General features: G+C 42.4%; 2 protein-coding genes across 4 annotated transcripts in view; one reads left to right on the top strand and one right to left on the bottom strand.

Moving 5' to 3' along the window:
- Positions 1 to 2,339, top strand: part of RTP3 (receptor (chemosensory) transporter protein 3) — a 4,480-nt gene extending 2,141 nt beyond the window's left edge. The window contains exon 2 of the mRNA XM_011939236.1: positions 1,746 to 2,339. Within this exon, the coding sequence (XP_011794626.1) occupies positions 1,746 to 2,289 (544 nt within the window). The 3' untranslated portion in view covers positions 2,290 to 2,339. The remainder of the gene's footprint in view (positions 1 to 1,745) is intronic.
- A 16,986-nt stretch (positions 2,340 to 19,325) lies between these two features.
- Positions 19,326 to 24,033, bottom strand: part of LRRC2 (leucine rich repeat containing 2) — an 86,962-nt gene continuing 82,254 nt past the window's right edge. For 2 of the 3 annotated variants that reach the window (XM_011939231.1, XM_011939229.1), the window contains 2 exons: positions 22,437 to 22,573; positions 19,648 to 20,008 (listed from right to left, as the gene is read on the bottom strand). In XM_011939231.1, the coding sequence (XP_011794621.1) occupies positions 19,959 to 20,008; positions 22,437 to 22,573 (187 nt within the window). In that variant the 3' untranslated portion in view covers positions 19,648 to 19,958. Of the gene's footprint in view, positions 20,009 to 22,436; positions 22,574 to 24,033 lie in introns of all 3 variants that reach the window. The other variant, XM_011939230.1, reaches the window with a different exon arrangement.

Here is a 24,033-nt window from a genome sequence, read left to right as displayed (position 1 = left end):
CTGGCCACTGCACTCCAGCCTGGGCGACAGAGCAAGACTCCGTCTCAGAAAAAAAAAAAAAGAAAGAAATCATCCTAAGTTTCATCCTCTCTTTTCCAGGTGGAAATGGGGAGCCCCGAGGCTTGGGAGGGTGACGAGGGTGATTGCCCACAGTGCACAGAGGGTGGAGGCTGGGGACTCTGTCCCACCTGCTGCCTCCTCCAGGGGAGAGTCTACATAGAGGGAGCAGAGCCCTCCCACTGGCCTATGGCTTTCTCAGGCCAGGAGCTGCCATAGGGAGCATTGCACCAAAGTCTCAGCAGTCCATTTATCTGTGGGAAGTTTGAACTCTGAACCAGCACAGGAACACAGCACTGTGACCCAGGGGACGGCAGTGGACTTCTGCTCAGAGCAGGGCCCAGGTCCCTCTGCACTGCTGACTCTGGGTGACTCCCAGCAAGGTCCTCTCACAGTGATCACAGCTTCTTGACCTCTCCCTCTCATTTCAACCTTGCATTCACCCTGTGGGTTGCAGCTAGAGTCAAGATATAGGAGCACACCCTGGACTAACTCAGTCTTCCCAGCCCGCTCCATTTCACCACCCACGGCCTAATTTCTCTGTATCCAGGCATCAAGCCAAGGCTAGGCTCAGCAACAGTGACAAATAAACCTGGAAATATCACTGATTTAACCTTATATGTGGCTTCCAAGGTCACCGAAACAGAGGAACAGAAAGCTGGAATGTCTTACCAGGGCTTCTGTGACCATATCTGGAAGGAACATATATCACTGCTGGCCTCATCTCATCGCCCAACTGATCCTATGGCCCCAACCTCACGGCAAAGGGGCTGGGAAGTGGGAGGGAGTACATGGATAATTTGGTGAGCATTAAATGTCTCCGCCACACTGCAGCTCTCTGCCTCTCCCATAATTCCTTTCCTGGGTACAGCCATGTGCTTCCTGCCTTATTCTCTCTCTACCTCCTAATATGTATTTGTCCAGATACCTTAGCTCAGAAAATTGCCCTCCTCCCTGCTGAGACAAGGTGTCCTTCTCTTGCACCCTGTCTGCAGCCAGTGGCATTCAGAATATGAAGCTTTCCAGGCTACTTTGAGCAAAGGAACTGGGTTGGAGGGGGAACAAATGAAGAGAGAGCTGGACACTGTGATCTCCCTGCAATACTGCTGACCGGGGACCCTCGGCAGCCAAGAGAAAGGCAAAGGCTTTCCTTTAGGAGAACCCTGGACTCTTCAGGCTCCGGCTGCCAACCCATGAGTCTATAACTTAATCAACACTCACCTGTGTGCATTTGTGGCTTTCAGGGTCCTGAACTGAACTGGCTGCTGTTGCAGTTGCAGTTGCAGCCTCTGACCCATTTGAATCTACATTTGAAGAAGCTTTGCTTTGGAATAGGGAGACCAGAGTCCTAGTCATGCCTTTTTACACCCACTGGATCTCTGGACATGAGGAGTTTCCAGAGTGTGCCTCATCTCTAAAATGAACGTGTTGGACTTAGAAGATGCCCAAGGTCCCTCCCAGATCTAACAGCTTGCAATTCACTGTTTTCATAGCAGACAGTGTGTGGCATGCAGCGTGTCGGTGGCACAATGGAGATGGGAACGAGGTCTTAGTAATTTCTGCCACCACTGAGCCACAGCCCCAGTCAAGTCATGTCTCTCTGCGGTTGGTAGCTCCTTTCTCTCTCTGGCAGTGCCCTGTGATTTGGCCACATGGAGCCAGGCTGAGGCTCTCTTCTGTCTCCACAGGTTCCAGTGCTCCTCCTGCTCTCGTAATTGGGCCTCTGCCCAAGTTCTGGTCCTTTTCCACATGCACTGGAGTGAGGAGAAGTCCAGGGGCCAGGTGAAGATGAGGGTGTTTACCCAGAGATGTAAGAAGTGCCCCCAACCTCTGTTTGAGGACCCTGAGTTCACACAAGAGAACATCTCAAGAATCCTGAAAAACCTGGTGTTCCGAATTATGAAGAAATGCTATAGAGGAAGATTTCAGTTGACAGAGGAGGTTCCTATGATCAAGGACATGTCTCTTGAAGGACCACACAATAGTGACAACTGTGAGGCCTGTCTGGAGGGCTTCTGTGCTGGGCCCAAACAGGTTACAAGCCTCCCCCAATCTCAGACCCCAAGAGTATACTCCATTTGCAAGGTGGAGGAGGGAGTTGAGCCCTGGGCCTCAAGAAAGAATGTCTGTTCCTACACGTTGCAGAACCACATCTGTAGGAGTGTAAGCATTTTCTGCTGTTGTGTCATCCTCATTGTTATTGTAGTGATTGTTGCAAGAACTGCTATATGAGCCTTGGAAACATGATGCTAAGTCAGAAAAAAAATCAGTAACAAAAAGTCGTATGTTATATGATTTCATTTATGTGAAAGGTCCAGAATAGGTAAATCTATTAGATGAATTGCTAGCAGGGCCTGGAGGTTGTGGGAGATGGGAAGCAGCTGCTTAATCCTGATGGAGTTTCTTTTGCAGAGGAGAGAGGTGTGATGTAAATGTTTTGGACTGAGATAGAGGTGTGCTTGCACAACACTGTCAATGCACTAAATGTCATTGAACTGTTCACTTTCAATGGTTACATTTGTTCTGTGACTTTCACTTCAGTATTTTAAAAAAAGACCTTCACAATTGTGTTCACTCTCTAGAGAACTGAGTCTGAAGTGTCTATGATTCACAAACCATTTGGAAATCTTGTGAAGCCTGTGGGCCCCCTCACCAGGGAATTTTGCACAGACCCTCTGAGGTCAGACTGTGAAGGCATTTGCAGTCAAAAGCATCGGGATGAAAACCTGCTTTCTCAAACAGTTGTCTCCATGGAGGGAGGTGTGCGTGCTGCTCAGGGATGAGGGCAGGCAGGATGTGCCACCGGATCTTTCTTTTTAAAGATAATGTAATTAGTGTAAATTGTTCATTAACAGGGAACTCACAGCCCATAGCATCATAACCCAGGCCTGAAGGAAGCCTCTCTAACACACATACACTCTCTCCATAAGGCACATCACAGCCTTCTCACTCTTAGGAACACCAGACAGTGCTCTGCACTATGCTTGAGAACCATCTGAAACAGCAAAATCACCAACAGAAGCACAAAAATGTGGAACGCATGGCAAAATAGATCAGGAGAAGGATGCTTGTTTATAGTACAAAAGCTGGAACAAACAGGCAGGGAACACACAGGCCCTGCTCCGGCTCAGTTGGGAATACAGGTGCTGGTGACTCCAATTTCTCCTGCTCTGCACATACCTGTGAATGACCACAAATGCACCATGAGTACTGATACGGGGGTTACTAATAGATTTCAGCAGGTAGGCAAAATCACAAATAGACTCCACAAATAATGGGGCTGACCTGTGCATTCTCAAATGGCTTTGAACTGTGGATGACTCTGTTTTACTAACATGCAGTCCACATGTGGAGTTCTCACCCACAAGGCTCACGTGAGGGCTGTCAGCTTGGAACTCTGGGATTCCTACCAGCTAACCAGAATTTTTCATGTTCAGAGGACAGGATCTCAGAAACTATTTGCTCCTTAGACCATGTCCTCCCAGTGACTGAACTGAAGCTAAGATTTTTCTTAGTAAAATTGAACAAAGGATTGACTTTATGAAACTTCTGTTGAAAGATGGATGTAAGGGGGCATGGTACCTGGCTAGATAGAAAGTTCTGATTTTAAATATTCCAGATAACCATAAAAATCTATCACTTCTAAGGGGATGCCTAATTTCTAAGGAAGTAATTGAAGTCTGGTGGCTCATGCCTGTAATTCCAGCACTTCGGGAGGCCAACGTGGGCAGATCACCTGAGCTCAGGAGCTCAAGACCAGCCAGAACAACACAGCCAAACCCCATCTCTACTAAAAATATAAACATGTGGTGACATGCACCTATAATTCCAGCTACTGGAAGGCTGAGGCACAAGAATCACTTGAACCTAGGAGGCAGAGGTTGTGGTGAACAGATTGCACCACTGCACTCCAGCCTGGGTGACAGAGAGAGACTCTATCTCAAAAAAAAAGTAACCTCTGACATACATACATCTGCTCTGAAATATATTGTCTGACCAGTGACAGTTGCTGCCTAGTGTCTGCAGGAAAGAGGAAACGGGTGTCCAAGTGGTGGGCTTAGGGCATGACCTGAACTGGATGAATACTGGTATTGCTCCTGTGCAAATTAAAATTTGACCTAAGGCCTCCAGCAAGTCAGCAGGAAAGTAAAAGGAGACTCATGCCCCTCCCCAAGCTCCCACTATCTCCCAGTATACAAAGGCCCAAGATGGCCTCCTCCCAGCAACACACCAGGGCCCAGTCCAGTATTCGGAAAGAGTTGACAGTGAGTGTCTAGGCTGGGAATTGACCCTGTTCCAAGGAGAGTGGCCTCTGGATTGGAACACTGGGCTGAGTGTATGGAGAGTCATGACAAAGCCAACACCCAGGGCAAGGGAAGAGAGTACCGAGCCTGCCCTGCCTTTGCCGGATAAGAGATGGTAATGCAAGCTGGTATTTATGTTGATAAATATCTGTTTCCAGAGTGGGTAGGCCTGGGTGACAGTAGAGGGTGTTCCAAATCGATCCTGGAATTATGTTTGTCAGGCGCAAGCAGATGAGAGACCTGCATTGGCTTATGGGCCCTTCTCTGCACAGGCATACTGTCTAAGTCTGTTCATTTTGCTATAAAGGAATAGCTAAGTCTGGGTAATTTACAAAGAAAAGAGGCTTGTTTCATTCACAGTTCTGCAGAGTGTACAAGTAGCATCGCACTAGCATCTGCTTCTGGTGAGGACCTCAGGCTGTGTCTGCTCATGACAGAAGGTGAAGGAGTGCTGGCACAAGCAGGGATCACATGGGGAGACAGGAAGTAAGAGAGATGGGGGGAGGTGCCGGGTTCTAACAACTGACTCTGGCAGGAACTAAGAGCGAGAACTCACCCATTACAGCAAGGATGGCACCAAGCCATTCATGAGGGATTCGCTCACATGATCCAAACATTTCCCATTAGGTCCCACCTCTAACACTGGGGGTCCAATTTCATCATGAAGTTTAAAGGGTCAAATATTCAAACGATAGCATGTGCCTAGCACCCTTCCACATAAACGGTTGCACTTCATCCTGGGAATGCCCGCAGTGACTGGAGCATTGTCCACAGCTGCTCAGAGCCCAAGGCCGAAAGCTTTCAGGACTTCTAGTCCAGATTCTCTCCCCTACACCTTCCCCCTTTCCCTGAAGTTGAGAGTCAGTGGGAGGAGCACAGAGAGAGAGGCTGAAAGAAAAGAAATAGTCAAAAGGGAGAATTTAAGAAGGCCCTTATATCTAGGTAACTTTTGAGCCAAGCAAAGTAATACTGAGAAACAAAACTGGTGGAGAGGAGGGGAGACTGCCACAGTGTGAGTCTGCTGACAAAGGAGCCAGTCAGGCTGAAAACATGGGTTCTCAGTGAGTGGTCTCCATGGGGCCACCTGTGACTGAGGGGTGAGGCAGGATGCACCACTGAGGAGGGAGAGATATCCTGTTTAGTTTTTCTTTAAAGTTTACTATCTCTTACGGTATGTTTTTATAATGTATGCAAATATATTAGGATAATGGTATGCATAAATATGCAGAGGATGCGTGAATAACAAATATACACACATTTGCACTGCATGCTCAATCTTTTTTAACCTTGTTGTGCAATCAAAAATATTGGAACTGACATTTTGGGCTGGATGATCACAAAAATAATAAAAATAATAACAAAAGAAACACTGAGGACTCCTATTCTAAAGGAGCAAATGTGGAGGTCTGTGGATAGATTCTTACCAGGTGTATTAGTCCATTCTCACCCTGCTATGAAGAAATACCCGAGACTGGCTAATTTATAAAGAAAAGAGATTTAATTGACTCACAGTTCCGCACGGCTGGAGAGGCCTCAGGAACACAATCATGGCGGAAGGCACCTCTTCACAGAGTGGCAGAAGAGAGAATGAGTGCCAAGCAAGAAGGGAAAAGTCCCTTATAAAACCATCAGATCTCGTCAGAACTCACTAACTATCACAAGAACAGCATGAAGGAAACCGCCCCCGTGATTCCATTACCTCCCACCGGGTCCCTCCCATGACACGTGAGGATTATGAGAACTATAATTCAAGATGAGATTTGGGTGGGGACACATTCAAACCATATCACCAGGACTCTGAAACCAAAGCAGTCTTTTGAACATGCTGTGTCCTGATTAATGACATTAATTTTAAGACTCCTTCTCACACCTTTTTTTAAATCTAGAAATGTGAATCCTTCCATTTATGCAATGGAAATTAGTGTAATAGTCACTTACAGCCAATAACTTCTTTTCACTCACCCTCATCCCCATCCTCTCCCTACCTGCCCCCCTCCATCGACTGGAGTTGTGCCTTGCTTGCACCCTGGTGCCCCCTCTAGGGCACATGGCATCCTCACATTGTCCTGGAGTGTCATTCTGGCAGTTCACATCTCCCACCTGTCCCCTCAAACCACACCTGCAACCATGCCTTGGCCAATTTATCTTTCTCACTCCTAGGCTTTTGCTCACAAATTCCCTCTGCCTCTTCCTAGCTACTCATGAGACCATGTCCATCTTTTAATTCCCTACTGGAGTGCCAGTATCCTTGAGGTGCCTCCTTTCATCTCCCTGGTGAGAGTTTCATTCCACTGGTGCTGGTTGTCCATCTATCTACACAGCCCCCATTCTATTCCACCGAGTTCTAATGCTGACTGCTTCCTAGTGAAGCAGGAGTGTCTGAGGCAGAGCCCGGTTCCCCTCACCTTTCCCTGCTTCCTAACCCAGGGAGGAGCCTCTGCACCGCTGTGTGAGGTGAAAGAAGGGCTGTTCGGTGAATGAGCCTGCCACATCTGGACTGAGCACTGCTGGACTCTCTGCATGCCATTTGGCCATGAACAGCTTGGAAATGAAAATAGTGTTTTCTACTTTACCCATTTGCAGTGTCTCTCCTCATGTGTATTCATGGGTGATCCCAGCTGACTCTTTGGCAAAGGACACACTGTTTCTGATACAGAAGAAGATGTGTGTTTAATTCATGTGGAAGAATGAATGACCGAAATTTGATAAACAAGTCAGGAAAAAATGACCACCGATGGGCTTTGCCTTAGAAGACATCACCATTGTGGTAATTAGCATACAGAGTGCTGACTCAGGGACAGGCAGCACTGCAGAGCAAGCTGGGCAAGGGCCAAGGCCAACTGGAGGAAGGTCCCTGTGCTTGGAGAGGGGTGAGAGCAGCAGTCTGGGCAATTTGGCTTGGTTTTAGACACCGTTGGGACCTACCTAAAGCTGGGGCATACTTCACCTTTGCCCTTACTCATAGGCTGTATGGCCCATGCTGGGGAGACCGTCAATCCGAGGCTGAGGTTTTCTGTGCTCTTGCCTGGAAGCCACGGGTGTTTACCAACACCACCCCCACCCCCATACACACTCCCTACTAGGCATTCACTCCCATTTCTGGCTTTCCAGTACTGCATGGCTGTCAGAATTTCCATGCAAACCTTTAGCCTCCCAGAGCCTGGCTTTGTTTTTCCTTGGAACAGCACATCTTGGTAATCAGCCAATGAAAGAAAAATGGAATGCAGCATCTTGAGCCTCTTCTCTTCAATTCCCTTCTTTCTGGGATTTTGCCTTTAAATTTCAGGTGCCTAGGCAGCCTCAGATTCTGACTCCTGTCTCCTCATTCAACTGAAATGATCACTTTTTGCTTTGCTTTATTTCCTGGGCTGCAATTCAGAAACTGTCTTCAAGTCAACTCAGGCACATGAGGCTTGCCCTCTGTGTGTCCCTCCTCCGGAGGACCAGCTCCTCGCAGCCTATCCATGCTTGTTGCTCTCCAGTGCATCTCATCTTTTGTTTCCCTGTTTTTGCCTACCTTTTATAGCTATTTTTGGTGATAGGAAGGGTCCAAACGTAGCTACTCTGCAGTGGCCAGAATCAGAAAGAATTTTGCAGCTGTTATTCCAAAATCTCAACAGAGTTGTCAAATTTCTCACATACAGTCAAGGCTACTGTCTTCTAATATGGGAGTAGAGGTGAACACAAAGCCAGCCAACTGAGAGAATTTCCTTCCTCTTCTATAAACATCGCCTTCATTTTGGCAGTGCTGTCTAGTAGAGTTAGAGCATGTCAGCCACATAGGTAACTTAAATGCTTTCAGTAGCCACATTAATTTTTTTTTTTTTTGGTAGAGACAAGGTTTCACTCTGTCACTCAGGCTGATCTTGAACTCCTGGCTGTTTATGTAGGAACACATATTCATTGTAAGTTTCCTCCAAAACAACCCTCGTTGTTGCAGAAATCATAGACTGAGATGCCTGTAGCACCCTGCACATTCCTTCTACAGCACGTACAATTTTTAACCAAGATATAAGCCCTGTGTCTGGAGGGTTGCAATGCAGAGATCTGCCTGTCTTGCAACTGCAAAAGACCACACTGTCTGTATGGTCTTTTCTGTACACTGTCTCTTACACTGTCTGTAAATTCCCCCTAAAAAATCACCCAATACCGACAAACTGGATTTGTCTGCCTCTTTCTTCGGTTTCTTGGATCCTGTGTCATTTGGGGGTCATTTTCCATGTACAGCCTTTTCACAGAACACCCAATCATTCATTGTGATTTGCTTCTAAACACTTCAGTATAGATATTGGTGTGTGTGTGTGTGTGTGTATCTGTGCCATCGATACCCTGTGGGCCGTTACCCCCATCCCAGAGGTGGTCAATTAGCATTCATTAGCAACTAATTGGGATCCTCACTCAAGACAGCTGTGCTAAGTTTCAAATATTTCTGCAAAGGGGTCATGTTAATTTACATAAAACATATCAGAAATTACTTGTATTGGTGAAATAAATGATGTTCACCACCTGTGGTTGTGCTGGTATCTTCCCCCTTTCCCATGAATGGAGTAGAAGAGTCAGAAGTGCCCAGTGGTCCCATACTTTGAGAACTGTGCCCTGGTTTAAAACCCTGGCCCTGTGTTCCCCACTAAACAGAGGACACCATAGTCTGACACAGTGTTCCCACCATCAGAGCACATTCCTGTCTACCTGGAAGGGGCATTTACAGGAGCATGTCTGGGCCACCTGAAAACCCAAGGGCTCACAGACCAGGCGGCATGACAAGGGACCTGCTTGCCAATAGCAGTTTACTCCCTTGCAGAATTCAGTCTTTGCCTCTTGGTAGTGAAGTTCTGGGGAAGGCAACTAATATTTGCTGATAAACACAAAGAGAACATGGTGACTAGGGAAGACCACACCTGCTTGGGTGACTTCAAACACTGGTTAGTGGGTTGGGTTTTCTTATTTTCTTGAACTCATGGAAGTAACAAAATATGCTAATAGTAACACAGGGCTAGAAACAGTTCCAGTTTAACGTAGGAAATGATCTTTTCTTAAAATTAATTTGGTTATTATTCCTCAAGGAATTCCCCCAAGGAGTTTTCCCCTAAAGATTAGTCTTTTACCCCTAAGTCACCCCTACCTCCTTTAGTTATAAGATTTTCCCCCTTCCTACAGGCTCAGACATCACTTCCCAAATTCATGTCATATGTGGTTGAGAGTAGCCTTCTGTGTAATCAGGGTTCTCCACAGAAACAGAACCACTGGGATACACAGATGCTCCTCAACTTATGATGGGGTTATGTCCTGATAGACCCACCATAAGTAGAAATATCACAAGTCAAAAATGCATTTAATAACAACCTCACCCACCAAGCATCATAGATTAGTTTAGCCTGGCCTAGCCCACCTTAACATGTTCAGAACAGCAGTAGGAAAGAGTATCTTACTGCCTATGGGTAGGCTGGGAAAAGATCAAAATTCCCATTTTAAAGTATGATTTCTACTAAATATATGTCACTTTTGCATCATTGTAAAGTAAAAAATAATAATAAATTGAACCATTCTAAGTCAGGGGCTGTATATAGATTTATGAGGGGAATGTGGAGTCCTAATTATGGAAAAGGAGTCAGGCTGGTGGGACCAGGGGAAAACAAAGAGATAAAGCAAATGAGCTATAGGTCTGCCTTTTTTTAATGGTCCAGGACATATGGCCATATGTCCTGGGCCATAAAGATTAGTCCTTTATCCCTAAGTCATTCCTATCTCCTTTAGTTACAAGATTTATCTGTGCAGGACATATGGCCATATGTCCTGATGACGTACATAACTCAAAAACTTCCTGCATACCATCAAATGCCTCAATTTATCAAACACTCCGGCTGACAGAAGAATGCAGGTTAAGCTCCCTATTGCCTTGGCATTATCAACCAGTCCAAGTTCCATTCTATAAAATCTCCAGCAATCCTTTGTTTCCTTGCAGTCAGCTCCTCTTCTGCTGATCCTGCCGGTTGCCTTCTTGCAATATATTTTCATACTTTCTATAATAAATCTGCCTTTCTTTACCTACAACAGTCTTGGTAAATTCTTTTACCCCTTTACCACCAGCCCAGATAGTCGCCACTCACCTGTGACAGGGATTTACTGTGAAATGGGTTCATGTGATTAAAGAGGCCAAAAAGTCCCACAGTCTGCAAGCTGGAGAACCAGAAACCCAGGGGTGTAATTCAGTCTGAGTCTGAAGGCCTGAGAACTGGAGGTGTGAGGGCACACGTGTAAGTCCCAGAGTTCAAAGGCCTGAGAGCTCTGTCATTTGAGAGCAGGAAGGCAGGAAAAGATGGATGTCCCAGCTCCAGAAGGGTGGATTCGCCCTTCCTCCACCGTTTTATTCTGTCTGCCCACCCACATTGGAGAGGGCAACCTTCTTTCCTCAGTCTACTGATTCAAATGTAAACCTCTTTGGAAAACATCCTCACAGACACACCCAGAAATGACATTTCACCAGCTATAATATCTGGGTATCTCTTAGACCAGTCAAGTAGATACCTAAAATTAACCATTCACACTTTCCTAGACTTCCCGTCCCAGCCTAAGTCTCACTAAGTCCTGAGCTTATGTTTCATCTCCTCAAACTTACTAAGAGATAAAGAACTGGATAGTGCTTTCACAATTTTCAATCTTCTTTTCGGGGTTTCCCAGGCTATTTTGCTGGTTTATTTTCCCATATGTATTTTAGAATCAACCTGACAAAAAAAAGAAAGAAATTTAAAGACAGACAAGAAAACCTGTGGATGTTTTACTGTGATCCCATTAAATGTATAGATTAATTTAGAAAAAATTGGAATCTTTATCATGCTAAATCTTCCTGTCCAAGAACATGGTACATCATTCCCTTTGTAAATGTCTTTTGTGTCCTTCATATGTGTTTTAAAGTCTTTCATATATAGGTTTTATATATATGTTACTAGGAAGATTTTATATTACAAATTGGTTTCTCTCTCATTATATCTTCTAGCAGTTATTGCTATGTATAAAGGCCTTTGGCTTTCATGTATTATTTTATATGCCACTATCCTCCTGACTTCTATTATTTTTTGTAGTAATGTTTCAGTTGATTCTCTTGGGTTTCCTAGGTAGGCAATCACATCATCTGCAAACTGTGGGTTTTACCTCCTTTTTAACTTTGATATCTCTGTTTTCTTTCTCTTCTCTAATTGTGTAGTAGTAATAGGGATTTTAGAGGAGAGGTCTCCAAATTTTCCTCATTAGGTGCAATTTTGGCTTTGAGAATACTCATCAATTTCCATTTCATTGAGTATTTTAAAACCAAGAATGGGCATTCAAGGCCATTAAAACAAAATGTAAAGTCCATAAACAGATAAACAGAGTCATACGCAAATTTAACATGCAATGAAGGCATCATCTCAAATCTTTGCAGAAAGGGTAGACAGACTTTTTGGCAAGTGTTTTTAGGATGACTAGACAGCCCTATGGTAAAAGATAAAATTAGAACCATTCCTCAAGCCATGTGCCATGATAAATTTCAAATGAATTAGAGACTTAAATGGAAATAATAAAACCTTATAAGTACATGGAAAAAATGAGTGAATTCCTCTGTGATGTGGTTCAATGATGTCCATGTCCTAATCCCCAGAACCTGTGAACAAGTGACCTTATGCAGCACAGGGGACTTTACAAATGTGATTAAGGAGAAGGACCTAGAGATGGGGAGAGTGTCCCCAATCATCCAGCTAGGCTCAATATATCACATGAGTTCTTACAGTGGAGAATCTTTCCTGGCTTTTGTCAGAGAGATGTGACTTCAGAAGAGTTAGAGAGACGCACCGTTGCTGGCTTTGAAGATGAAGGAAGGAAGTCAGGAGCCCAAAAGAATGGGGGTTGCCTCCAGAGGCCAGGATGGGCAAGGAAACAGATTTTCTCGAAGAGCCTCTAGAAAGGAATGCAGCCCTGCCTTGATTTTAGCCCAGTAAGAACTGTGTTGAACTTCTGACCTACAGAATTGTAAGAGAATACATTTGTGTTATTTTAAACCATTGAATTTGTGGTTCTGTTACAGCAGCAATAGGGAATTCATACCTCTTAAGTTTCCCTGCCTGCGAAGCAAAGGGACTCCCGGCCCCATCCTAAGTCATAATCTAAGCTTCTGACTGCCCTTTTCTAATTTCTTATTCAGTAGGAATGTTGGAAATAGTGGCACAGGTCGGGGAATCAAAGGGGGACCCTCCCAAAACCACCCCCAAAACCCAGATGGGAAGGACAGCAAGCTGGATTGAGGACCTTTGGACCAGCAAGTTGCACTTGAACAAATAGGAAGTATCTGGTTACTAGACACTTCAGAGATGGTGAGAACTTTAGAAGTTTAACATAATCCTCTGTGAAGGAGTGTTATTTTAATTTATCAGATTAAATTACCAAATATGCAGCTTTCCAGGTGTCTTCTTTCAGCCCCAAGAAATTTGGCTTCTGCAAGGTTCTAACTACCTCAGTTGTAATGCCACCTTAATTACAGTGTTATCTAATGATCATACAATCTTTTGTTCTAGAATGAGAGGATTTTTAAGGTAAAATTGACAAAGGTGAAGATGAGAAATTAGCCCTAAAGTATTCTCACTTGGCTCACTGGAGAGTTGAAACTTAACACAAGGTTTCAGAGAGCTTTGGTGCACACAGAATGTGCTTGTAACCCAGGCTTGACATCTGATTTCACAAAAGTAAGAAAACGTAATTTTTTAAAATTGTGCAAAAAAAAACCAAAAAAAACCCTCAAAATCGTGAACCATATTTAAGTGCACAGTTCAGTCATGTAAGTAGATTCACATTGTCGTGAAACAGCTCCCCAGAACTTTTTAATCTTGCAGAACTAAAACTCCATACCCATTAACAAACAACTCCCTATTTCCTCCCCTCCAAGCCCCTGGCAATCACCATTCTACTTTTCTGTTTCTACGAATTTCACTGCATTAGATACTGCAAATAAGTGAAATCACACAGCATTTGTCTTTTTGTGACTGGCTTATTTCACTTAACTTAACATCCCCCAGGTTCATCCATGTTGTAGTATGTGTCAGAATTTCCTTCCTTCTTAAGGCTGAATGATACTCCACATGTTGTTTATCCATTCCTCATTTGATCCATTGATAAACATTTGTGTTGCTTCCACTTCTTGACTATTGTGAACTGTGCTGCTATGAACATGAGTGTGCAAATATCCCTCATTGGCGCCCTTCTTTTTTTTTATTTTATTTTAAGTGAGACCCTTCTTTCAATCCTTTTGGGTATATACCCAGAAGTGAGATTTCTGGATCATATGGTAGTTCTATTTTCAATTTTTTGAGGAACTATCATGGTTTTCCACAGTAATGACACCATTTTGCAACCCCACCAACAGTGCGCAAGGGTTTCCATTTCTCTACATCCTCACAAACACTTGTTATTTTCCGCTTTTGTTTCCTTTTATCATAGCCATACATGTGGGTATGAAGTGATACCTTGGAGTCATTTTGATTTGCATTTCTAGAAAATGCTATTTTATGATGCACAGTCACACTTTCAAGGCAATATCACAAACAATATTTACATATCATAGCACCGATTAAATAAGGAAAACAAACTAGGCAATAATTTTTTAAACTTGGATAATTAGGACAATAAAAGAAATGGAAGTTAGATTATTTGTGAGCTCATTGAAGACTAGAGTGAAGAACTTTAATCTCAAGAAAGAATTGAAAAGCCCTTCAAAATCCTAAGAAATGCTATTATGTGGTCTAAACTGACTTTGATGACAGATCTTGCCACTGACAAGTGGTGTGGGAGAAGCTGCAAGATGAGATACTAGAAAAAAAGTCCTCTTTATTAATCAGGAAAAATTAGAATCAAGTAAATATTTTAAATAAAAGAGAAATGAGTAAGATCTGTGGATTTTTTTAAATAGGCAATTTTTCAAAAAGAAAATTATATAGAATTACACATTTGTAAGATCAATAAAATATTTTTCCTGTAACTTTGGAAAATGGAGGAAGAAAATAAACACGCCTGTAATACACTTGTTTTAGATGTCAATGGGATTCCCAAGTGGAGCTGCCCCAAAGAGGAGAAACCAGAAACAGGTGCCAATATTAAAGGTCAAAGCTGGAGTAAGAAACCAAAGTCATCTATGTATCAAAACCAAATCCTCGTTTTAAAAAGTATTAGTACCCTCAGTACAATGATAAAGCACTAAACCTTGGCTCAAATACAGAATGGTCTTTGGGTGAAAACATAATCCATTCTGAGCCGATTAGAATATACACCTCAGTAAGTAGTAGGATTGGATATCCACTTCCTCAAACTTTTCCTTTTAAAGTTTAAAAAACTGACCATTTTGTGAATATCGGCTCTAATGATCCAGATAAACACCAGCCAAGCCTTTGGAAGGAGGCATCTCCAAGCCAGAAGGAGAGTTGAGAAGCTTGCTGGGTCTTTCTACAGAAAAGTGAGAAAGTGAGAAGGAACCATCTCCTACCACATCCGGTTATTAAAATTAAAATGAACTTCTGTCTCTTTCTGTACAAAAAAGACTGTTGGATTCTTCCATAATTCAAACTGGGAGGAACATGGTAATAAGGATTTAGTTCACTGCTTTATAGCTTACTAGCTCTATGATCCATTACACCCCAAACAAGAAAACATGTGGGTGGGGAGGGTGGCTAGAACCATCAAGAAATTTAAAAGAGATTCTGGTGGAAATAAAACTAAAGCTACAGTCAAGAAACCAGATGTGAGTCCTGCTATTAATTACAATACACTACTCAAGGATTTCACCTAAGTGCCTTTGCCCCTTCATTTCTGATGGGCGTCATTACATTCGATCCCAAAATATGGCACCTTGGCTTTTGAGAAAACTGCAGAAGCAGGAAGGTATCTTTGACTTTCCTCTCAGCCTTCACCCCTGAAGTAGGCCATAATAGAATTATCTGACCTTCCTCCCTGCAGTTGGTTATAAGACCCCCCTTCCAGAGGTTTCCTGCCTGTATCTGAAGTATAGGAACATCCTTATCCTCAAAGACACGGGGACGCCAGGAAGAATCTGAACTGACAGGCCTTGGTAAGTTTCCCCCTCTAATCATGTTTTTCCACAACTATGCACTTCATCATCAAACTTAGTATCAAAAAATGCACTAGTTGTCCAGGCACAGTGGCTCATGCCTGTAATCCCAGCAATTTGGGAGGCCAAAGTGGGAGGATCACTTGAGGTCAGGAGTTCAAGACCAGCCCGGTCAATATGGCGAAACCCCATTTCTACCAAAAATACAAAACTTAGCCAGGCGTGGCGGCACACACCTGTAATCCCAGCTACTCGGGGAGGCAGAGGTGGAAGAATCACTATAGCCAAGAGGTGGAGGTTACGGTGAGCTGAGATTACACTACTGCACTCTAGCCTGGGTAACAGAGCGAGACTCTGTCTCAAAAAAAAAAAAAAAAAAAAAAAAAACATAAATTTACCTGCTGTTTCTTTGAGTCTTCATTTCCGAAGGCTCCCATATCACATAAAACTTATATTAAATATATTCGTGGCCGGGCGCGGTGGCTTAAGCCTGTAATCCCAGCACTTTGGGAGGCCGAGATGGGTGGATCACGAGGTCAGGAGATCCAGACCATCCTGAGCTACACGGTGAAACCCCGTCTCTACTAAAAAATACAAAAACTAGCCGGGCGAGATGGCGGGCGCCTGTAGTCCCAGCTACTCGGGAGGCTGGGGCAGGAGAATGGCGTAAACCCGGGAGGCGGAGCTTGCAGTGAGCCGAGATCGCGCCACTGCACTCCAGCCTGGGCGACAGAGCTAGACTCCGTTTCCAAATATATATATATATATATATATATATATATATTCGTATGCTATTTTTACTTCTTAATCCATCTTTTGTTATAGGAGTCTCAGCCATGAACAGATGAGGAAAAAAAAATCTTTTCCCCCCTACACTTCCAACATATAAAAAATAGGTTTAATAAAAAGCTTTTAGAACCAGGACATTTTTCTTTTAAGAATATTTTATTCTTTCACTCATATTCCTTTAATATTTATACGTGTATTCTGCCATGTAAATAATCTTTCCAAATTATGTATCAGTCTATTTGCATCATGTCAAATTTTCAAATCTCTATATTTCCACTAAGATACATATTCTCCTTTGGAATCTTTCTGCACGTTTATATGAATAAATTAAATAGTATCTCTACAAACATATTCAAGTAATATATTTGTTTTGGGTTATTATGTAACATTAAATAATTATATCTCAATGCAGTATTTTTTTCATATGTGACAGTGAAACAAGGTTTTTACACAAAAACTGGTTTATTAAAATAAAATTTACATAAATTATGAACAGTCTATTTGTGTGAAAGCCCTCTTCAGATATATTTTCCACTTGCCTATATGTAACACTTACCTTAGCATGAAATAAAAATCATTCAAATAGTACAGCTAATAAATTTGAATTGTATTTTTAGTGTTAAAAAGAAAAAAATGTAACTGTTTAAGATTCAATAAAGGTGATTTCTCATTTTCCTACTGTTTTCATCTCTCTCTTTTTTTTTGAGATGGAGTCTCACTCTGTTGCCCAGGCTGGAGTGCAATGGTAGGATCTTGGCTCGCTGCAATCTCTACCTCCTGGGTTCAAGCGATTCTCCTGCCTCAGCCTCTCGAGTAGCTGGGATTACAGGCACCTGTCACCATGCCCAGCTAATTTTTTGTATTTTTAATAGAGACAGGGTTTCACCATGTTGTTTAGACTGGTCTCGAACTCCTGACCTCGTGATTCGCCCATCTCAGCCTCCCAAAGTGCTGGGATTACAGGCGTGAGTCACCGTGCCTGACCCTGTTTTCATCTCTTAACCTACTTCTCAGAGTTTGTTTCTAAGTGAAAGCAGTCCTCCACCGAAGCACTACTATGCGGTTTTAGAACGCTCTGCCTGTTTTACACCTGTTGAGAATAAAATGTTTGGACTTAAGAGTAAGCCCATCAAGACAAAATATGGGGATGTCAATAATAACCCTTTTAAAAATGGCTGGTTCTTCAGACAGCAAAAATAAAAATCAGCCTACATTTCTACCCCAGATTAACTTCCAAAAATCAAAAAACTGGCTAGACCTGTTCTGGAGTATGGTAGCCACATGTATGTGGGGTCCCCTAGTTTTCGCCATTTTTGTCTCTGTCCTGACCAAGAAACACACAGTGCCTTGACCCAGCCAGCTGATGTTTTCCTCTGCAGGTCTGAACTCCAGCCTCGGCCTTGAACATTCCTAGGCACTAATAAAGGTGTTTAGGTTGTTGCTGGAAACACTGAAAGATCAACCATGTTGCTAAACATGTGGAAGCCAGCCCAGCCCCCACCCAAATTCCTTACACCCTCATGTGAACTCCATCACCCGACCCCCTCACCGGGGACATGCCCAGGTAGAATATCCCTTGTCTCACTGCCCATCACGAGGACGCTGCAGCCCACGCTGCATCTAAGCTCCCCTCATAAATACTGTGGACTGATCACCCTGCGATTTCGTGCTTCTTCCTTTAGAATCGCAATTGGCCCCGCCTTGGAACGGTTTGGAGCATTCTGTCATGCCCCATCAGGTCAAACCCAAGACTGGTGTGACTCTAGCCTTGGGTTTGACCTGATGGAACAATGTGGCTATTCAAATTGAATTGAATTGAAAGATGGGCTCTTCAATCACATCGGTCATTGTTCAAGTGCTCAAGAATCACATGTGTCTGGTTTAGCACCTTGGACAATGCAAATACAGAACATTTCCGTCACTGCAGAAAGCTCCACTGGATGGTACTGGGCAGGACCACAGAGGAGACAATTCATATAAAAATATGCCACTATATACATATTTTCCTTCTTAGTCACAAAAGCTGCTTGGTTTTTTTAGTTATAACAACAATAACACTGTTATTGATGTTTGTTTTCTTTTGAGACAGGGTCTCACTCTGTCACCCAGGCTGGAGAGCACTGACACAATCACAGCTCACTGCAGCCTCGACCTCCCAGGCTCAGGCGACTTTCCCACCTCAGCTTCCTGAGTAGCTGGGACCACAGGCACGTGCCACCACACCTGGCTAATTTTTTGAATTTTTTTGTGGAGATGGGGTTTTGCCATGATGCCCAAGCTGTTCTCAAACTCCTGGGCTCAAACAACCTGCTTGCCTCGGCCTCCCATAGTGCTGGGATTACAAGTGTGAGCCACCGTGCCCAGTCAAAGTTATATGTTTAAGCTTATTTGTCTTCAACACCATCAGCCACAACCTGTTTATTTTAGCCCAGGACAGTGGTATAAAAATAAGAGATTGTGTATAATTTCTCCAAATCATGTGATGTGACATAAGAGCCCAAAGTCCTGTAATGAATCCCACCTCTCCGAAATTCAAACAGCCCATGGGCTCCCTCTGGACTGAAGCATCTTTGCTATGGGTAGAGTTGTCCTGTGGTACCCACAAGGAAGCCTTGCTAGGAACTCCTTATCAGTGTGGACTGGTCATCTCCGTTACCCTACATGGCCATCTTGGAGGAAGGGACCCTGAGGGCATTGCCTTTGCTCTTTACTGAGGTGTGTCCCAGGACACCCAAGGTGACCATTCAGGGCAGGATGGCCATCCATGAAGGCCACTGAAGACTTCCCATGAACAGCCAGGCCCACACTTCCTCAACTAGAGCTACCCACGCACCATCTGAGCATCTCGTGCCCAATGCATGGGCAGATATTCCAGCCTTTCTTTCCACCTTCAAGGCCTAGACTGTACCTACAAGTCTCTCCTGGGAGCCTACACTTGCCAAAATATAACTTAAAACATATGGAAATAGCAGTTTATATAAACTCAAGGAAGATTATTCTCAGTAAAAGAAATAATGAAACTTTCAAAATAACAAAGTACTCTCATTTGATTAGTCCAATATAAATGCTCTTTTCACAATCCCTTTTTTTGAGACAGAGTCTGGCTCTGTCACCCAGGCTGGAGTGCAGTGGCACAATCTCGGCTCACTGCAACCTCTGCCTCCCAGGTTCAAGTGATTCTCCTGCCTCAGCCTCCTGAGTAGCTAGGATTACAGGTGCCTGCCACCACGCCCAGCTAATTTTTTGTATTTTTAGTAGAGATGGGGTTTTGTCATGTTGGCCAAACTAGTCTCGAACTCCTGACCTCAGGTGATCCACCCACTTCGGTCTCCCAAAGTGCTGGGATTACAGGTGTGAGCCACCACACTCGGCCCCTTTATCTTTTGATTCCTGAAAACAATGCACTTAATTTCTGTATTTGGTCTTTTAGTTATAATTCTTAAAAATAAGACATTTTAAAACATATTAAATGTGCATTATTTGGAAACAAGTGTATGCAAATGAACCTGGAAATATCAATATATAAACCAATTTTTCAATTCACCAGTCCATGGAGGGAGATATTCATGTATTTGACATTTGAAAACCATTTTTCTTAGCAACTATGACAGTGGTTTCCAGGCTTTGTCCTTAAGCACAAGTCATTCTTCCTATATGACATGATCATAACAAAGATTCATATATAGCTCCAGAGAACAGTGAGATTTGCAGTCTTCTGATAGATATCAAAGTTGAAGGCTAAAAGACACTTTGGTGGTATAGCAGGGAACAGATTCTGTAACAGAAAGAAAAAAATATGCTCAGTCATTCACCATTTTATTATGAAATCTAACTACATGCTATGGCCTATGTCAATACACCCATTATTGTCACTTCATGTTTTAAGTATAGAGATACTATATAGGTGATAAATAATGTATCTGTCACCATTAAGTCAGCCATCACAAATGTGCAGTCAAACTTTAGAAATGTTTAGATCTAAGAATCATTAACTCTCATTCTTTTGCAATCTTTCCAGCCAACTTACAGCTACATCAAGATCTTGGAAGCTGTATGACCCTATAGTATTAATAGTTGACAAAACAGAAATAAATGGTCACGGACTTGGGACTGTGGCTAGTAGGTGGCAGAGGGTACCGTTTATAAGAGAAGTTTGGGCTGTTCCTAAACCATACATGATCTTTCAAAGTAAACCTTCTCTCAACCTTGCTCTTCCCACTAGTTGCTGACCCCTCTTCTGTCTCCCTTCAGAGCCAAATTTTGTCAAAGGATGGTCTATACCAATGGCTCTCAAAGTGTACTTCTCAGACACAAGGCATCAACATCACCAGGGAGCTGGTCAGAAGTGTACTTTGTCAGGCCCTGCCCCAGGCCTGATGAGTAAAAACTCTCATTCCTATGTTTACTAAAGCTTGAGGACCAGTGAGGGCTTCACATCCTCATCCTTCTGGAATCACACAAGGTTGTAGGCCCTTATGGGCAGATTAAATCTACTATTTTTTCACTCAGACATTGGTCTGATGGGGAAAGAAGGAAAACAGGGAAGACACCACGATAAAGAAAAGAAAACGAGCAAATTTTTTAAAATTCAGAGCACATGCCTGACCATATCTAGGTTGAACCATCAAAAAGTAGCATTTCTGTAGGACAAAACCAGCTTAATATTAGCAATATCATGTGTTCAATCTAATATATATGAATATATACAGGATAAAATTATTATTATTATTTAGAAATAAGTAAACAAATTTAAAATCTATCATCCCTAAAGTTAATTTTTAAAAGCAAATTATTTTAAAATAAATTAACTTATTTAAATAAACAATAGCTAATAATATATTATCAATAAAATTAATAATATATTTATTACATGATATTATTTTATAATAAATATTTTATTTAAATTGATTATTTTTAAAAGCAAATTATTATTACTGGCCACACAGATCTAAAACTTAACTACTATTTTCTTTCTTGTAGTTTTACATAATAGCACTACAAATATAATTATGAATAAATAAACGAGTAAAATGGAACACTAAAGGTTCTCACAAGAGGAAAACCATGCACCACAAAGGTAAATTTTGGCAAATAAATGGTTCTGTTATTTCAGTTTCACATTTACAATAAATTTCTACTTTATTTCATATTAGTTCAGCATTCAAAATTAGGGATATCCAAACAGATTAAAAGTAACCATATAGAAATTTTAGTTTAGCTGAAACAATTTTTAATTTGCCCAATAAATGACACTTTTCATCATTTCTGGCTATCTGAACGTGACTAATCGTCTTCAGACATCTACTGATGAGGGAGAGGCATGCCCACGTGTGCCATTTTCTGAGGGTGGCTGAGGTAGCCTGCCCACAGATGCTCATCATCAGAGGCCCAGGGCCAGTGCTGCTTCCTCCCTAAATCCACATGCGGGACATCTCTCTTCCTGCCAGGTCTGCATCTAGCTCATCAAAGAACTGAAAAATTAAGGAATAACTCTCAGGCATGCACACCCAAAAAGGCGGCAGTGATTAGAAGACCAAAGACTGATGTATGCCTTTTTCCTGGGGAGGCTGTCTTGTGATGGAAGGAAGGGCTTAAGGCTTCCAGAACATCATTAGGATCTCTCCACTCCTTTGGAAACAGCCACCAGAATCTGGCACTGGGAAAAAACCTTCCCATGCTTTCCTCAGGTACTTGACCCGTCTCACCCCTCTGTATTCTCACCACCCTATGGAAACCAAAACTAAATGCATCTATGCGCAAATTGGCCATCCTGCGCTTCCCTTCTGTGATTTTTATATAAGTGTTCTCGATTTATGTGAGGTAACTTTTTCAAAAGTTGAATTTAAATGGATTTTGAAACATCATCTTATTTTTCTTGTAACTTAGGATACTATTTTGTCAATATCGTTTAAAAACTCACATTTGGTTAGTAATGCAACCCTCACATTTTAAGTGCACATTTCCCAGCTTCTCTGTCAAACAGTGGATGATTTATCAAGCATTCAAATGGACTAGGACAATTTGATATTTTAAGGAAATGTATCATTTGGAGTGTGTTGGAGGGTAAATGGAAAAATAATTTACAAAGTAACGTGCCCCTCAACCAATAAACTTTTTGTCAATTTGACTTCTATTAACAAATGTGTTACACAAGTGGAAGTCTGTACATTCATTTTAAATAATTTTAAATATGAGTAACCCACCTCTTTCTTTAAGGTCTTCAATATAGGCTTTCATAACTTCTTTATCAAAATGTTGGCGATCCCGTTCACTTTCCATTATTTCATCGCCATCTTCACATTGGGCATTGTCAATAGGATTGTCCATAAGGCTTACAAATCTATTCGAGAAAGCATGGAAAGTATTACATTGTCACCTGTGCATTTTAAACTGCAAAATTTCTCACACAAAATAACCTCTGTTATCCCAAGTTTTGGCTTATCTTTAAAAGTCACCATTGACCACATGATATTAGCATCACCACTGGAATTCCAGTGTGGAATAATCCAACAGTAATATAGAGCCAGTTTTAAAGTACAGACTGTTCAGAGGCCTGATAGGGAAATGAGAGCTTCCTAGTCAAAGGCAGAGAGGACAGGAGGCCATGGAGTGGACACTAACACCTCCTCTCTCCGGCAGATCCTCACAGCTGCATGTCGTCCTGCAATGTTTGATGTTACTCCCAGTAAGGGACATCCATCTTTAAAATGATGTGTCCAAATTACAAAGGACTCAAGGAAAATCCCCACAAAATGGGTATTTAAAAGATAGGACATGGCTCGGTGCAGTGGCTCACTCCTATAATCCCAGCACTTTGGAAGGCTGAAGTGGGTGGATCACCTGAGGTCAAGAGTTTGAGACCAGCCTAAACAACATGGTGAAACCCCTTCTCTACTAAAAATACAAAAATTAGCTGGGTGTGGTGGCATGCGCCTATAATCCCAGCTACTCAGGAGGCTGAGGCAGGAGAATTGCTTGAACCTGGGAGGCAGAGGTTGCAGTGAGCTGAAATCACGCCATGGCACTCTAGCCTGGGCAACAGAGCGAGACGCAATCTCAAAAATAAATAAATAAATAAACAAACAAACAAACAAATAAAAGATAGGACAGGAACAGAGACTCATGCATATAATCCCAGCATTTTAGGAGGCCAAGGCAGGAGGATATGCTTGAGGCCAGGAGTTGGAGACCAACCTGGGCAACATAGAGAGACTCCAACTCTACAAGAAATATAAAAGATTAGCTGAGTGTGGTGGCACATGCCTGTAATCCCAGCTACTCGGCAGGCTGAGGCAAGAGGATCACTTGGTCTCGGGAAGTCAAGGCTCCAGTGAGCTATGATGACACTACTGCACTCTAGCCTGGGCAATGGAATAAGACCCCATCTCTGAAAAAATAAGAGTAAAAATAAATAAAACATGAAATGCTGCTAAAAAAAAATAAAAAGCACACACACAAGCACAAGCTAAAGGGGTGAAACTCAAATGGCATTTGATCTTCTGTTTTCACAATTTTCAAAGATGTATTGATGTGAAAAATGTTATAATTATTTCAATTCAAAACAGTAAATCTCTTAAATAGTTTTTGGTTGCAATTGCAGGCCCTGCTGTCTTGAGGTGTTAGCATGTTCTCATTGGATTACAGACAAGGGCTGTATATATGGAAGATATGAGCCACGAGTGTTGTATTTTAGTATATATATATATACACTAAATATATATATATATTTCCCACTTCATTCTCTTGTTAATTTTGTTTAATGTCTGAACATAGAGAGAGTTTTTTTTGTTTTTGTTTTTG

Source organism: Colobus angolensis, unplaced genomic scaffold (assembly GCF_000951035.1).
Source record: "Colobus angolensis palliatus isolate OR3802 unplaced genomic scaffold, Cang.pa_1.0 Scaffold18, whole genome shotgun sequence".
NCBI classification, from domain to species: Eukaryota; Metazoa; Chordata; class Mammalia; order Primates; family Cercopithecidae; genus Colobus; species Colobus angolensis.
This window is presented reverse-complemented; position numbering and strand designations above follow the sequence as displayed.